A 17,335-nucleotide genomic window follows, 5' to 3' on the forward strand; every position below is an offset into this window, starting at 1 on the left:
TGCTCAGACTGAACTTGTAGTAAAATTTATTTCTTGCAAATTTTGAGTAGCCACTGGAAGCTGTTCTTAATATTATCTGGGTTTCCTGCTGAAAATTTTAAAAAAGGAAATAAAAAATGCTGTGGTTTTTTTTTTTTTTGTGTGTGTGTGGTATTTTTTTGTTTGTTTGGTTTGTTGATTTTGGGTTTTTTTCTTCCTTTAAAAATGAGATACTCTATGAGTGTCCTGTATAGTTCTAGTCTTTTAGACTTCTGCTTATGGTGCCTTGAGTATATTTTGACCATACAATAGTCTTTATGTTCTTCATGACTCGTGGAACTGTTAGGGCAGGTCCAGAGGAGACCATGAATATGATCTGGGTATGGGACCATCTCTGTGAGGACAGGCTGAGCAAGCTGGGGTTTTTCAGCCTGTAGAAGAAAAGGCTTCTGGGAGAACTTCTAGTGGCCTTCCAGGATTCAAAGGGGCCTCCAGGAGAGCGGGAAAGGTACTTTGACAGAGGCATGGAGTTACAGAGTGAGGGGCAATGGCTTCAAAGTGGAAGCAGCTTGATTGAGATGAGACCTCAGGAAAGCAATTCTTGCCCATGAGGGTGGTGAGGCACTGGAACAAGTTGCCCAGGGGAGTTGTGGAGGCTCCAAACCTGGTAGTGCTCAAAGGCAGGTTGGCTGAGACCCTGAGCAAGCTGGTCTGGTAGGAGGTGTCCCTGACTGTGGCAGGGGTTTGGAACAAGATGATCTTTAAGGTCCCTTCCAAGCCATTCCATTATTCTATGATGTGTATGGAGGGTCTCTTGGCTGTATTTCCTTTCTTTAACAGTTGGATGTTATGTGTCTGGTAGGCCTACAGCTTGTATGAATAACAGTGAGAGAACAAATCCCTGTAAAAAAGTTGTACTTTTGCATGCATTTATGCCAAATATTCATAATGTGCAAAAAATATCTGCAGCTGCTCTGCAAACAGACTCTCGCTGTTCTCAGTGAGAATACTCACAGAATTCTCTGCCTGAAAAGATTGAATTAATATTAGAACTTCTCACCTGGTTATGTTTTTTTAAACTGATACAGTTAGAGTTTTGCTCACTCCTGAGCCACAGAATAAGATAAGACTGAGTGTAACTTAAATAGGGGATTTTTCCTTCCAAAATGTTTTAGGTGGCTACTTCTCAAAGTTATGAGGTGCTTACATTAACTTGTGGTTTTTTCAACCAGATCTATCAAGTGAATCTCTCAAGTTGCATGACTGTGATTAAATAAAAGCTTTAGATCATTGAGGGATCTTGAGGGATCATAGAATCTTGAGGGAAATTACTGTGTTTTGATCAGTTTTACTCTTGGCTCCTGTCCCAAGCCATTTGTCACAGTAACTTCACTTCCAGCCCTTTTATTTTGGAAAAAGGATTTATACTGTCATGCCTCCTTAACTTTGCTAAAACCTTAATTGTAGGATTGCATTTTCCTCATGATATCAGATGAGACACTGTAAGCATAGATTTCAGATAATCTTTGTTGAAAACAGAAGGTTTTGGAGTAGGAAGGGCGAAAGATTGTTTGTTAGTGATATGAAAACCATGAAGGAAATGAAAGTTTTAAGTACTGCACAGAAGTTAGAAGTCATTGAGCTCTTGGATATTGGTGTTTGTCTTGAACTGGAGCTATGTTCACTGCCATGGAAACCTACTGATGTCACAAGTCAGAATTGCATTCTAATGATAGGATCAAGCAGCTTTGCTGGATATAAGCTAATGCCCCTCAAGAATTATTTACTGATGGGCTGGCTTTGTGAAGGGAATTCACTTTTGAATACAAAAGGAAAGACTAAGGAAAAGGGACAGGTTTTTAAAGGTAATGAGTAAAAACATCAGACTGTTACAAGCTCTTCTTTCGAAGCGTACATTGCTCTCTGCTGTTCTCATAACTGTTTTTCATAGAATCATAGAATGGTAGGGGGTTGGAAGAGACCTCCAGAAATCAAGTTCAACCCCCCTGCGAAAGCAGGATCACCTAAAGCAGGTTGCACATGTCCAGATAGGTTTTGAAAGTCTCCAGAGAAGGAGACTCCACAACCTCTTTGGGTAGCTTCCTCCAGGGCTCCAGCACCCTCACACCAAAGAAGTTTTAACTCATGTTGAGGTGGAACTTCTGGGTTCCAGTTTATATCCTTGTGCTCCTGCATTTTATTGATTTTTAAGCAATGAGATGATTTGGTTCCTGAATATTTTGGTGAACACCTCCAAGTGCATGCATTTATATGAAGAAGAACTCCAATAAATTCTGTAACTCTCACGTAAAAATTCCATTTCCTTTTGTCACATGAAGGCAAATGAGCAGTGAACTTCTTGGAACTTTCTATTGCAGTACAGACTCATGCCTCCAACTTGATCACACAGAGAAAAAAGTGTAGAATAGCTGAAGTCTGTGATAGAATCTGGACGAGGCAAATCTGAACTGCAAGTGGTAGGATGAGAGGAAGTGGCTTTAAGCTCAGGGAGGGCAGATTTAGACTGGAGATGAGGGAGAAATTCTTTACAGTGAGAGTGGTGAGACACAGGTTGCCCAGGGAGGTTGTGGATGCCCCCTCCCTGGAGGTGTTCAAGGCCAAGTTGGATGAGGCCTTGAGCAAGCTGGGCTGGTGGGAGGTATTCCAGCCCATGGCAGCAGGTTGGAACTGGATGACCTTTAAGTCCCTTCCAACCTAAACCATTCTGTGACTGTATGACTTTCTAAAAGAAGACGCTGTCTGCAGATGGGGTTTATGTCTTTTTTTTTGACTGTGATACCTCATCTCCTTGCTCTGATTGCCCTAGGCAACTGTGATCCTTTTTCAAGCATTCTGTTGTTGCCAGCTTTGTTGTTTCCCTAGCTGGTAACAGTTTTTAGTACATTCTGTCACAAAAGGGCCAGAGAGGAATTTTGTATACTTGAATTCCAGTGTGTGGCATTAATAATGAGTTGATCTCAAATTAGATGATGTTTATCTTGATGGTAGTCAGTTCGCACACGATATATTAGTTGACTGTGACTTGTGGTGGTAATCATATACAATGTAAAGATATAGCTGTGTGGCTTTCTTAGTTTGTGTGGGTTTCTGTTTCCCCAACAATAGCTGAGTGCTTTTGAGGAGTGCATTAAGAGGGGATGTGACTGGTAATTTCTTCCGCGGATCACAGTTTATTGTTCTCTCCACCAGGAGAATTATTTTCCCAGTGCCTTGTTTGTTTTGGTAGAATGAGGGTTTTTATATAAGCACTTTGTATGCATACTGAAGGAGGAAAGATCAAAAGAAGGTTCTGTGTGTTTCATGTGAGAGATAAGGGAATCCCACAAAGTTATCTGTGGGATTGGCTGTCTTCCCTAGCCATAGATTAACTGGGGGGAGGGGGGGGGAAGGGGAAAAGAGGAAAAGAAAGTGTTGAGGTGAGATTATAGATGTGGTTATACATAGAAATATTTTTATATTGATAAAATGAAAAGATTGTGTGTGTGCAGATGTAAAAAATAATAAGTTAATAATAAGTTTAATAAGGGGAGATTTAGACTGGAGATTAGGAAGAAATTCTTTCCAGTGTGGTGGGGAGACACTGGAACAGGTTGCCCAGGGAGGTTGTGGATGCCCCCTCCCTGGAGGTGTTTTAAGGCCAGGCTGGATGAGGTCTTAACAACCTGGTCTAATAGATGGTGTCCCTGCCCATGGCAGTGGGGTTGGAACTAGATGACCCTTACAACCCAAACCATTCTGTGAATCCATTTTGTGGAGGCAGGATGCTGCAATGGAACTGCTGATCGAATCTGCTGAGCAGGGCCCTCAGCCCTCAGCTTTTAACATAGATGTTATTCAGGCTCAGAATGGAGGGACACAGATTAGCAGTGTGTTCCCTTGTGTGTTTTGGCTCATTACGAAGAGAAGGAGGCTATGTCCAAATATGTTCAGCAGAGGCTTGGCCCCTGGCACTCTCTAGGCAGAGGTGCAGAGGGTATTGCTGACCTGCAGCTTTGAATTAGATTAGAGACTGACTGCTATCAGTTAACTTTTTGCGATGTCTTTGCTTCCCAAGATTTTTCATAGAATCATAGAATTATTTTGGTTGGAAAAGGCTTCAAGTCAACTGTCAACCCAAGACCACCATGGTCATTGAACCATGTCCCAAAGTGCCATGGCCACATGTTTCTGGAACACCTCCAGGGATGGTGCCTTCACCGCTTCCCTGGGCAGCCTGTTCCAATCCCTGACTGCTCTTTCAGGAAAGAAATTTTTCCTAATCTCCAACCTAAACCTTCCCTGGCACAATTTCAGGCCATTTCCTCTCATATCACATAGTACTAGGGAGAAGAGACCAACCCGCACGTCACTACATTCTCACTCATCCACTACAACCTTTTGTTTGATAGTGACTGGAATGCAGAAGGTGTTTGCTTCAACTCTCCAGTAGTAATGCTTCATGCAAGAATGCAGTGCTGGTGTTGGTGTTACAGGCAGTGTAGAACACATTGAGTGTGACTCACTTGGGAAGTAGCTGGGGAAGTCATTGCAGACTTGCTGAACTGCATTTCAGACGAGTCTGCAAGGAAATGACTCTTCTGAAATATATTTCTTTCAGAGTTGCCACAGGCTTCTAGACCTGTAAACTTCTAGTTCCATAGAACAGGAAGGAAAAATGATGTGAGAAGTGTGTGGACAAAAATATTAGTGTTGGTCCAGTTCTGGTTCTTGGAAAAGGTTTTAATATCTTGTAGTGGGCAGAAGAAGCTGTAATGTACTGATCTTTCTGTTCACTGCCATTGTTTTTGTTGTTTACAACTAATGTTGTAAATGGCTTTTGAAAAATACATATTTTTGGTGAAACATTCTTATTATAATGTGATACTACATCATAGAAATAATTTTTGTTTTGTTTTGTGAAGGAGGAGCTGAGAGAACTACATGAAGAACCAACTGATCCTCAAGCTCAGCAAGCAATAATTAACAGCATTGAAGAAGTCTATTTCTCCAATGATTCCTTTGATATTGTGAAGTATGAGTTAGAGGTGAGCTTACTTCTTAAAAGAAAAGACAATAGTAGACCAAGAGAGGTTCTCCTCTGCCCTGGTAAGGCCACATCTGGAATGTTGTGTCCAGTTCTGGGCCCCTCAGTTCACGAAGGACCTCAGGGAACTGCTTGAGAGAGTCCAGTGCAGAGCCACAAAAATGCTGAAGGCAGTGGAACATCTTCCTGCTGAGGACAGGCTGAGGGAGCTGAGGCTCTTTAGCTTGGAGCAGAGGAGCCTGAGAGATGCCCTCATTCAGGTTGATAAAGATGTGCAGAGCAGTGTTGGGAGGATGGAGCCAGGCTCTGCTCAGTGATGTCCAGTGATAGGACAAGGAGCAATGGGTGCAGGCTGGAGCAGAGGAGGTGCCACAGAAACAAAGGAAAAACTTTTTCACTGTGAGATTGCCAGAGCCTTGGAGCAGGCTGTCCAGAGAGGAGTCTCCTTCTCTGGAGACATTCAAAACCTGCCTGGATGCCTTCCTGTGTGACCTGCCCTAGGTGATCCTGCTCTGGCAGCAGGGTTGGACTCGATCTTCAACCCCTCACATTCTGTGCTTCTGTGAATATAACAAGAAAATGAGTTTTGCTAGCAGGCAGTTTATAATTTAAACTAGATTGAAAAAGCCAAAATAGCTGGAAACAAAAAAAGCCTTTCTATATTTTAGGTATTTTTATAGCAAATGGAATGAGACACAATAATTTCACATATTGGGGGGATTGTGTGCATATATATATGACTTAAAATTAAGGCAGCTTGGATGTAATGATGATACGATGTGATGTGATGATGATAATACATTGTTTATCTTAATACTGATTTTCCTATCCACCATTTGAAAGAATGGATTCATTCTGCAGCTTAGATTGCAGAAGCAATAAGAATGTTTCTCTGAAGGAGTTGATTAGTTAGTTAACACTGCTTTTTTCTCACTGAATTTAATTTGTTGTTTACATGCAGAGGCTCCCTCCAGTACTTAGTCTTCAAGAACTGGAAGAGTACAGAGACAAATTAAAACAACAGCAAGCTGCTGTAAGTAAAGTGCTTTCCTCTTCACCCTTCAGCAATTCTGGTCAGAAATGTAACTGAAAAAGATCTGATCTCTTAGACACATGAGATAGGAAGCATTTTTTCTCTTAATTGTGTGTAATGTGTTTTTATAGTGAACAATCATAAAGATGATCAGAGGGCTGTGGCTGGGGCCGTTCAGCCTGGAGAAAAGAAGGTTCTGGGGAGACCTTAGTGCAGCCTTCCAGTAACTGAAGAGGGCTAAAAGAAAGCTGGGAAGGGACTTTTTTCAAGGGCTTGTAGTGATACGATGAGGGGGAATGGATTTGAGCTGGAAGAGGGGAGAATTAGACTGGATATTGAGAAGAAATTATTTACAGTGAGGGTGGGGAGACACTGGAACAGGTTGCCCAGGGAGGTTATGGATGCCCGCTCCCTGGAGGTGTTCAAGGCCAAGTTGGATGAGACCTTGAGCAAGCTGCACTAGTGGAAGGTGTCCCTGCCCATGGCAGGGGGTTGGAACTGGATGATCTTTAAGGTCCTTTCAAACCTAAACCATTCTGTGAATCTAGGATTATTTCTATTTTCTGTTGTGACATGTTCCTTACGAGCAGGGAGGTAAGGAATTAATTACAATAAGCTCACTAATTCCTAGATAGAACTCTAAACATTTCTCTTCCCTTGTTCCTGTGAAAGCTACTTGTCATTTTAGCAATTTTTACGTAGTGGTGGAACGTCTATTCATCAATTTGAGAGCTACAGAACTAAATGATACAGAACCACAAACATGCTGTAGAATTTTTTATGGGGATGGCCTACTTAATTGAAATTGCTCTGTATCACACGGAATATCCTCCTTTTAAAGGTATCTAAGAAAGTTGCAGATTTGATTCTAGAAAAACAGCCTGCATATGTTCAGGTAAGACAACTAACAGTCATTTTCTAAGAGTAAACCAGTCCATTTCATGCTGTTAAGCACAAGTGCTGTCCCACTTGCTTCAATGGGGATTAAATGTAGTCATTTGTTAGTGCCTTATTTGAACTTACTGTCTCTGAATGCTAAGCCTGTATCCATAGGATGAAAAGAACCAAGGGCATATTGAGCTAGAGACCTTTAGCCATATGACCGTTTTAAGAAGGCTTCCTGAAAACATGGATTCACAGGATTGACTAATAGCTGTAATGGACCTGAAGAGGAGTTTCTTTGGTGCCTGTCTTTAGGAGTGGTTTCAGATCTCATTCCATAAGAGAAAGCAGCAATGGCCTTTCTTAAGAGCACTTAATCAGAAACCTGCCACTTATCTCAGGCAGTTGTGAGAAGAAAAGCTCTAAGAGAAGAGTAAGCTGGAAGAGCCTCAACATGTCAAAGATCTCCAAGAGCAAAACAAAGCAGAACTGTTTTAGCTGTTTGCAGTAGAACATTGGCATGGCTTCTCTCCTTGTTTTCACTGGAACAGCTGCAATAATGTGTCTCAAAAGGAGGCTGAGGGGAGACCTTCTGGCTCTCTACAACTCCCAGAAAGGAGGTTGGAGCTCAGGGGGTGTTGGTCTTGTCTCCATAGTACCAAGAAATAGGACGAGAGGAAATGGCTTCAAGTTGCACTAGGGCAGGTTTAGGTGGGATAGGAGAAGAAACGTCTTCACTGGAAGGGTTCTCAAACCCTGGAACAGGCTGCTCGGGGAGGTTGTGGATGCCCCCTCCCTGGAGGTGTTCAAGGCCAGGTTGGATGAGGCCTTGAGCAAGCTGGGCTGGTGGGAGGTGTCCCTGCCCACGGGAGGGGCTTGGGGCTGGATGATCTTTAAGGTCCCTTCCAACCTAACCCATTCCATCATCTCTGACATTTGTGTAACCTGTTATCTCTCTGTAGGAACTTGAACGTGTGACATCATTGCAGACTGGCCTTCAGATGGCAGCTGTTATCTGCACAAATGGAAGAAGGTATCTTGCTTAAATAGTGGCAGGGGGGTGAAAGCGTGTAAGAAGAAACCCCAGGAGTTTGCTTACTGTTGATACTTTCTGTTGATGTGCGGAATGGAATTAGCCATTGTAGGTAAAGATACTGAAACAAATGCCACCTGCTTTCTGTCTTGCAGCTCTCACTTTGTCATTTGGGAATTCTCTTTAAAACAAGAACCTCTTGGGATACATCACTGATTAACAGACAGGTGCTGCAGAAGGCAAAACATCTTAGTGTAGTCTGTTGGGGTCATCCCAATTTCTGGGTTTCCCTAATGATGCTAACAACCTTATTTTCTAGCGTGAACTTATTGGGAGCCCTCAGCACAAGAGGGACATGGAACTGTTAGAGCAGGTCTAGAGGAGGCCATGAAGATGATCAGAGGGCTGGAGTACCTTTGCTATGGAGTCAGGCTGAGAGAGTTGGGGTTGTTGAGCCTGGAGAAGGCTGTGGGGAGACCTTAGAGCAGCCTTGCAGTATCTGAAGGGGGCCTTCAGGAAAGCTGGTGAGGGACTTTTGACAAAGGCATGGACTGACAAGATGAGAGGTGATGGCTTCAAACTGAGATGAGGCATCAGGAAGCAATTCTTCTTCATGAGAGTGATGAGGTGCTGGAACAGGTTGCCTAGAGAAGTTGTGGAGGCTCCAAGCCAGGCCATGGTCAAAGGCAGGCTGGCTGGGGCCTTGAGCAAGTTGGTCTGGTGGGAAGTGTCCCTGCCCATGGCAGGGGTTTAGAACTAGATGATCTTCAAGATCCTTTCCAAGCTAACACATTCTGTGATTCTGTTTTGATGGACAAGTTAGAATGTTGTAGCAGGAGGTTTTATTGTTCATAGCACTGAAGATTGTGGTCATTTTTCTCTTTTGCAGACACCTGAACATAGCAAAGGAAGGCTTCACCCAGATGAGTTTGGGGCTTCTTGCCAATCAAAGGAAGCGACAGCTGCTTATTGGGCTGCTGAAGTCTCTGAGAACAATAAAGACACTGGTATGTCCAGTTGGCTTTGTTCAGTGCCAAGAGATTTTTCTTCATTTCTGTGTAGTTTATCACTGTTTTTCTTTCCTTTTTAGCAAAGAACTGATGTGCGTTTGAGTGAGATGTTGGAGGTAAGGCCCTACCAGACTATTATAACCTGAAGCTTTTCTATGTCAGCTGCTGTCGCTCATCTTAATTGTGTTCCTTCTTTCCTTTCTCTTGCAAACACGATGGGTGTGTGCATGTGGTGAAATGCTATCTTTATTAGTTTTTTTAATGTTGTGAAAAATAATTCACATCAAATTCAGTAGTCCCTGTGCTGGGGGAGGGTGGAGTATTTTCTGTCAAAACCTCAGTCCTGCCATGGATCTGGGGACTGAGCCTTGAGTTAGTTCAGTAAGAGTGCAATGGGGTGTTCACTCCCTTCCCTACTCTCCAGTGATTGGAGGAGGGGTGATGGCTTCAAACTGGAAGAAGCTCAATTGAGATGAGACATTAGGAAAACATTAGGAAGCAATTCTTACCCACAGGGATGGTGAGACACTGGAACAGTGCCTCCACAACAGAGAAGTTGTGGAGGCCCCAAGTCTGGAAGTGTTGAAAGCCATCTTGGTTGGAGTCTCCATGTTTTGAAGGGGGCCTCCAGGAAGGCTGGGTAAGCACTTTTGACAAAGGCATGGAGTGACAGGATGTGGGGTAGTGGTTTCAAAATGGAAGAAACTGAATTAAGATGAGGCACTAGAAGCAATTCTTCCTCATGAGGCTGGTGAGGCACTGGAACATGATGCCCAGAGTTGTGGAAGCTCCAAGCCAGGCTCCAACCCTGGATGGCGCTTTGAGCAAACTGGTCTAGTAGGAGGTGTCCCTGCCCATGCCAGAGGGGTTGGAACTAGATGATCTTCAAGTTCCCTTTCAACCCAAACCATTCTATGAATCTATGAGTCTATGAAAGATGCAGAGAGCTGTAAATGCAGCAATCATTTGAGAGCAATGGACTGTCCTGTTTTCATCCAATGGATAATGGATGTGGGGGCTTTTTGTGTTCTTAGCTGAACTTGATCTGCATTAGAATGCTGCTCTTCAATCCAATTTCATTTCAGAAACTATTTTGTGGTAATAGCTGCATACAAATTGCTCTTGGCATTTTTGCTTCAATCCATGACTTTGAAATTCCAGTAACAACTTTGTGTTTGAGCTCTCTGGAGCATGTAATGTAGCAGGGGTAATTAGGACAAAACAGGGAAGCTCTTAGCTTCAGAGTGGGTTTTCCTTCCTCCAAGAGCATTTCTGACCTCATAACTAATAGAATGCAAAAGGAGTAATTATACCAAAGGCACTGCCCATCTTCTGTTGGCAAGGTCCTGAGGTTTTACATTTTTGTATGTATGCTTTGTTTTGATTTTGTCCTGGCATTCTCATGTACTTCTGTCACCTTGTTTCCATAGCAGAGGTGCTCCAGCCCTCTGATCATCTTTGTGGCCTCCTCTGAACTCTCTCCATCAGGTCCATGCCCTTCTTGTGTTGGAGGCTCCAGAGCTGGATGCAGTACTCCAGGTGGGGTCTCACCAGAGCAGTGTGGAGGGGCAGAACCACTTCCCTTGACCTGCTGGCCACACTGCTTTGGATGCAGCCCAGGATTTGGTTGGCTTTGTGGGCTCCAAATACACATTGCCAGCTCATGAGCAGGTCATGTTGTACTGAGCTGAAAAATCAAATAATTGACCAGAATTAGATCTGTTCTAACGCAGACCAGGGCAGTTATTAACCAAGATTTGAAAGATGATTGGGAAGTTGTGAGTTTTGTAGTAATAACTTTCTGGTGTGTTTTGTATGAGTGCATAAGAATGCAAACCAGCAAGTCCTTTGTTGTTTTCAGATGTTGCTAATGTGTCCTTTCCTAATTCTAAACTATTTGTACATTAAATTCTGCAGCAGACCCTCACTCACTTCCTTTAACTTTATAGCTGTAAGAGGCAAAATGTTTTGGTTCTTAATGTTTATCCATGAATGTGCAAGCAAAAATGGGTGTTGCAGTGTTTGCTTCAAAAAAAGCCAAACTAGCTTTCCATTGTATTTTATCCTAAGGAAGAGGACTATCCAGGAGCTATTCAGCTGTGCTTGGAATGCCAGAAAGCTGCCAGCACTTTCAAACACTACAGCTGTATAAGGTAAGGTGACACTGTGGGGACTTCAGCTTCTCTATGTCTCGATTTACGCAAAGCAGCTTTGACTAGAACATTAGTTACCTGCTTAGAAAAGTAAAATTGAGGCATTTATAAGAGAAGAATCCCCTTTCTCCATCTCTGGCCATGCTGCTTTTGATGCAGCCCAGGCTGCCATTGGCCTTCTGGGCTGCAAGTGCCTGCTACTGCCTCATGTCCAGCTTCTCATCCACTAGAATTCCCAAGTCCTTTTCTTCAGGGCTTCTTTCTATCACCTTCATCCCCCAGGCTGTATTGATAATGAGGATTGTTCCAACCCAGGTGCAGGGCCTTGCACTTGGTGGTGTTGAAGCTCATGAGGTTCACCTGGGCCCACCTCTCCTGTTTGTACTTCTGCAGCAGGAAAATGTGTTTTTTTGCAAAGAACCACCTTGGTATGGGATGTTAATACAATCTCTAGTTTTAATCTTTTCCTTTCTTTCATTAATAGTGAATTGAATTCAAAACTGCAAGACACCTTGGAACAAATAGAGGTAAAAATGAATGTGTTGATGTTTAGTAGATGTTGGTATTTAACCTCAAGGTGCAGGAGCTTTCTAAAACAGTGTTATTAGCAATCACAGAACCTGCACATTTCTGTCACATGCTGTCTATGCAACGCTCCAGTCACTGAGAGGCTGAGAGAACTGGGGTTGTGTAGCCTGGAGGAAAGGAGGCTGAGGGGGAACCTCCTGGATCTCTAAAACCTTCTGAAAGGAGGCTGGAGCCAGGTGGGGGTTGGTCTCTTCAACTTTGGAACAAGTGATAGGAGAAGGGAAATACCCTCAACCTGCACCAGGAGAGTTTTAGGTTGAATATTAGAAGAAACTTCTTGAGTGAAAGGGCTCTCAGAGCCTGGAGCAGGCTCCCCAGGGAAGTGGAGGTGTTTCCAAGAGGCAGAGATATGGTGCTGATGGACATGGTTTAGCCTCAGCCTTGGTGGAGTTAGAGAATGGTTGGACTTGATGGTCTTTTCCAACCAAAATGATTCAATGATTCTGTGGATGTAGGTAGACTTTCTTCTTTTTTCTCCTACATTACTGATCATTGTGCTGGTACAGTATTCATGAATTGTAGAATCATTAAGGTTGGAAAAGCCCTTTAAGATCAAGTCCAACCTTCTACCAAACATCTCCATGACCTGAAGTGCCACATCTACTTGTTTTTTGAACTCCTCCAGAGATGGTGACTTCATCACCTCCTTGGTGAGCCTCTTCCAACCCCTGGCCACTCTTGCAGGGAAGAAATTGTTCCTACTATCTATTGATTTATTTCAGCATGAACTTTAAGTCAGGTAATGTTAGTTCCAGTTAATAGATGGCAATCAGAGCATGAAGAAGTCTAGAATTGAGTTGTTTGAGCTGAAACAGCTGTGGAGCATCTTTATCTTCCCCCAGATCTGTGTTTCTCTTAGGAATGGGAATATTGGGCTGCTTCTCAAAGTAAACATCACTTTGGATTCAACCTCAGTGAAGTACTGGGCTTGTTCTTAGAAATGGTGGCACTCTTTGGCTGACAAAAAGTTTAGGCTCAAGTACTTTAGGCAGCAAGAAGTAAGCTTTGAGCACCTCAGAGTAGCTGGGTAATTTCCACTCTTGGCTATTTTACAAGCATAGTTATCAGATTGTTTAAATAAACATCTTCTCCTCACTTGCTGTTGTTTAATGTGTTCCTTAGCCTGTTTTTATTTAGTGTTGAAGATGTTTTTTTTCTTCATTTATTTAGGAGCAGTTGGACGTGGCGCTCTCCAAAATATGCAAGAACTTTGATATTAGCCATTACACAAAGGTTCAGCAGGCTTACAGGCTGCTTGGGAAAACACAGGTTGGTGCTCATCTTCTGAGGAAGTCCCAACAAACAGTGGGGTAACGGATTAAAAGCTTTGAGTGCTCTGAAGGAAATGTCTTTTCCTTATTGTTGTGGTTTACCCCAGGTGCCCCTGCCCAAGGCAAGAATTTGGAACCAGATGATCTTTAATGTCCCTTCCAAGCCAAACCATTCTGTGGTTCTGTGTGATTGTTGAGATGTCTTCCATTTTCTTTGCAGAATCATAGAATGGCTCATGTTAGAAAGGACCTCAGAGATCATCTACTCTAACCTCCCTGCTGTGGGCAGGAATGCCTCTCAACTAGACTTGGTTCCCCAAAACCTCATCCAACCTGGCCCTGAAGACCCCCACGGAGAAGGCGTCCACAGTCTCCCTGGGCAGCCTATTCCAGAGTTTCACCACCTTTGTACTGAAGAACTTCTTCCTAAGCTCCAGTCTAACTCTACTCTTCCTCAACTTTTAACCATTCTCCCTAGTCTTATTGCTAGGCACCCTTACGAAAAGTCCCTCTGCAGCCTTCCTGCAGGTTACCTTCGGGTATTGAACTCTAAGGTCCCCCCAGAGTCTTCTCCTTTCCAGGCTGAACAACCCCAGCTCCCTCAGCCTATCCTCATAACAGAGGTGCTCCAGCCCTTGGATCATTTTTGTGGCCCTCATCTGGACTCACTCCAACAGCTCTGTGTCCTTCTTATGCTGGGGACACCAGAGCTGGCCACAGTGTTGGAGGTGGGGTCTCAGCAGAGCAGAGTCAAGGGGCAGAATCCCCTCTCTTGCCCTGCTGGCCACACTCCTCTAGATGCAGCCTAGGATATGGTTTGCTTCTGGGCTGCATTAAAGAAAATATGAAGATCCTTCAGTATCTTCAGTACTTTTCACATTTCCACTTGTCATTCTCTTTTCTTTGACTAATCCAAGTTAGGGTTAGCTGCAGAAGATGGCTTCTGGGTGATAGGATTCAAGCAGGATTTTTTGTTCATTTCTTACGGGGTTGATAGAGTCCTCAGCTCTCAGGCTTTAAGCATGTCAAAGAGCAAGCAGTGAAACTGAGCATTATCACACCTCAGGATCTGATGACTTCATTGTGGCATAACAAATAATTTTTTATCAGCTCTTGTGTACCACATAATCCAATCATTAGCATATCTTGAAACAGTGAGAAAATCCAATTTCTGAAATGAACTGAACTTATCTACAGTTTAATGACAAAGGATCAATAGGATAATCAGCCTGGCCTGAAACTCAGGCATGGTTCTGGCAAAAAATTCTATAGTCACTAGCATTTAGTACCCATACTTATACTTGTTTTTTTCTGGAAAAAGGGAGTTTTGTTAAAGAAATATCTATTTTGTTTTTATTGTACAGAGGGGTTTTGTAAGAGATTTATTGATGTGATGTGTGTGCCTTTCTATGACACTGAATCCTACTTGATATTCTCCAAGGAAGAGCTCAGAGTGTCAAAGTGGATGAAGGCTTTGGAATTGTGGGTCTAGTTCTATTAATTAAATTGTACTGAATTCTATTAATTAAATGCTGTTAAAGTCTATTAATTTACTGCATCTGGAGCCCTCAACACAGGAAGGACATGGACCTGATGGATCAGGTCCAGAGGAGGGCTATGAAAATGATCAAGGGGCTGGAGCAGCTCTGCTAGGAAGACAGGGTGAGGGAGCTGGGGGTGTTCAGCCTGGAGAAGAGAAGGCTCCAGGGAGACCTAACAGCAGCCTGCCAGTGTCTGATGCCAGCTACAAGAAGGCTGCAGAGGGACTGTTTGCAAAGGTCTGCAGGGACAGGACAAGGGGCAATGGTTTGAAATGAGAGCAGAGCAGATTTAGATTGGATGTGAGGAACAAGTTCTGCACCATGAGGGTGCTGCAACACTGCAACAGGTTGCCCAGGGAGGTGGTTGAGGCCCCATGCCTGGAGATATTCAAGGTGTGGCTGGCTAAGGCTCTGAGCAAGCTGCTGTAGTGGAGGATGTCCCTGCTGACTACAGAGGGGTTGGACTGGATGACCTGTGGAGGTCCCTTCCAACCCAAACCATTCTATGACTCTATGAATTGCAGAAGAGCTATTTTTAAATTAGATGGAAGTGTTTCCATTTAGAGCAACACTGGCCTCAACTAATTTCTTTTTGACACTTTGATCAATGATTGGGAGGGTGAATGAATGAATGTAAATCCTGTAATTTTATGATAACATTTGCAATGAATATTTATTTCTGATAATGTAAAAAAACTGGTGAGTTATAGAAGGAAGATGGTAGAGAAGCTGATTTTACTGGTAATACCTGAACCCTTTAACATTACCATATTGTAATACTGACAACTCCTGTGCTGGAGATTCTTGTGTCAAAGATTGGAGGCCTTGCTCACAGTCTCCTGTGCCTGGTACTGAATAAAACTAAGATTAAAAGGTGACATAGGACAAATTGGATTTAGTGTTTGATTTTATGTTACTCCTTTTATTTCAGACAGCAATGGACCAGTTACATATGCACTTCACTCAAGCCATCCACAACACTGTGTTTCAAGTCGTGCTGGGATATGTGGAGCTGTGTGCAGGGAACACAGACACCAAGTTTCAGAAGTTACAGTACAAAGACCTCTGCACAGTATGGAATTCTTGCTTATATCTCTACATTTGAAACTGAACTTTCCCACTCTTTTAAGTGTACCTTATCTAAATAAGATAATCAAAGTAACTCTGCAGCTACTGTGGTTTCTTAATTTATAGGCTGATGGAGAGATTGGTTAGCTACAACTTAATGCTGGCTTTTTATTCACAACTTAATGCTGTTTATTCATTCACAACTTAACGCTGGGTTTTATTCACAACTTAATGTGGGTTCTGACTGCACTGAACTTTAGCACTGTGGGGTTAGTGTATACACCATCTAAATAAGCATAAAGAAGGAATTTGTAGGATATAAGCAGGAGACAAACATTTCATAGAGTCTGAATGGTTAGGGTTGGAAAAAACTTGTAAAATCATCGAGCTCAAGCATTCTCTAACTCTACCAAGGCTGGGGCTAAACAATGTTCTTCAGCACCACATCTCTGCCTCTTTGAAATGGCTCCAGGGATGGGGATTCAGCCACCTTCCTGGGCAGCCTGTGCCAGGCATTGAGAACCCTTTCAGTCAAGATGTTTTTTCTAATGTCCAACTTAAGCCTCCCCTGGTGCAACTTGAGGTCATTTCCTCTCATCCTATCACTTGTTCCAAGGGAGAAGAGACCAACCCTCACCTGGCTCCAATCTCTTTTCAGGGACTTGTAGAGAGCCAGGAGGTCTCCCCTCTGTCTCCTTTTCTTTAGACTGAACAACCCCAGGTCCCTCAGCTGCTCCTCTCCAGACCCTTCACCAGTTTCACTGCCAGCAGTTTGACTTGATGATCTCAAAGGTCTCTTCCACTCTCAACAATTCTATGATTCTAGTTTGTGGTCTGACCCATTTGTGCTCTTCCACTTCTCATATCTCCTGGGCTCATGTAGCATCAACTAGGAAACAGCATCTGCATTGAAAACAGCTTCATTTTAAAGAGGGGCCCCTTTGATTTAAAGGGCTGACATAACCCAACAGCCTTTATATGAGTGAAAGTGGAGTGTGAGAAACTAATTTGTTGGGAGTAATTGACATAAGGATTAATGAAGAGAATGAAATACCATCTATTTGCACTGCAATGAGACAAATTTGAGTTGAAGAAAGCCAGCAAAGCCTGATCTCTGTTCTCTAGACAGCAGCCCTTGTCATCTTTCTGCTTTAAGTCTTCAAGGAGTGGGTCTGTATTAATTTCTTAGTTCCTAATTGACTTCTGAAGTTGTTTTTACTTCTGAGGTTGTTGGGGTTTTTTTTCCTTTATACTGCAGCACATCCCTCAGTTTATTTCTCACTTGGCACTTCAAGACAGCAATACTTAGGTGACTAAAATCAGGCATTTGTCACCTCTTGGAATAAATGTCAAGTCCATGAGCTGCATGAATATGGAGGGGTTTGGATGGTTTGTTTTGCCTCTGCCAAAAATGAACACAACTGTTGAGTCTCACAATGTGTTGTTTTTTTTTTTTCTGCAGCATATTACATCAGACAGCTACATTCCATGCCTTGCTGATCTCTGCAAAGCCCTCTGGGAAGTCATGCTCAGTTACTACAGAACCATGCAGTGGCATGAGAATCACGACCAAGATGAGAAGGCAGCTGTTTCTTCTGGTAAGAAACCATTCTGGGAACAAAGCTCCTGATATTTGGAAATACCTTTTCTTCTATTCAAATTGTTAATTTGTGTCTTTGAATCTCTGTGCTCCTGGATCAGTGCCTTCAGCAATTTGCTGCCAGTGTGCAGTA

The 17,335-nt window shown here is 43.1% G+C and overlaps 1 protein-coding gene across 3 annotated transcripts in view; it reads left to right on the forward strand.

The window, feature by feature from the left end:
• Positions 1-17,335, forward strand: part of VPS50 (VPS50 subunit of EARP/GARPII complex) — a 53,403-nt gene that overhangs the window by 2,416 nt on the left and 33,652 nt on the right. For all 3 annotated transcript variants that reach the window (XM_054384747.1, XM_054384748.1, XM_054384750.1), the window contains exons 3-13: positions 4,902-5,024; positions 5,985-6,056; positions 6,898-6,951; positions 7,901-7,971; positions 8,861-8,978; positions 9,062-9,097; positions 11,052-11,134; positions 11,619-11,661; positions 12,893-12,991; positions 15,466-15,606; positions 17,065-17,200. In XM_054384747.1, coding sequence (XP_054240722.1) covers positions 4,902-5,024; positions 5,985-6,056; positions 6,898-6,951; positions 7,901-7,971; positions 8,861-8,978; positions 9,062-9,097; positions 11,052-11,134; positions 11,619-11,661; positions 12,893-12,991; positions 15,466-15,606; positions 17,065-17,200 — 976 coding nt within the window. The remainder of the gene's footprint in view (positions 1-4,901; positions 5,025-5,984; positions 6,057-6,897; positions 6,952-7,900; positions 7,972-8,860; positions 8,979-9,061; positions 9,098-11,051; positions 11,135-11,618; positions 11,662-12,892; positions 12,992-15,465; positions 15,607-17,064; positions 17,201-17,335) is intronic.

The sequence above is a fragment of the Indicator indicator genome, chromosome 11 (genome assembly GCF_027791375.1).
Source record: "Indicator indicator isolate 239-I01 chromosome 11, UM_Iind_1.1, whole genome shotgun sequence".
NCBI lineage: Eukaryota > Metazoa > Chordata > Aves > Piciformes > Indicatoridae > Indicator > Indicator indicator.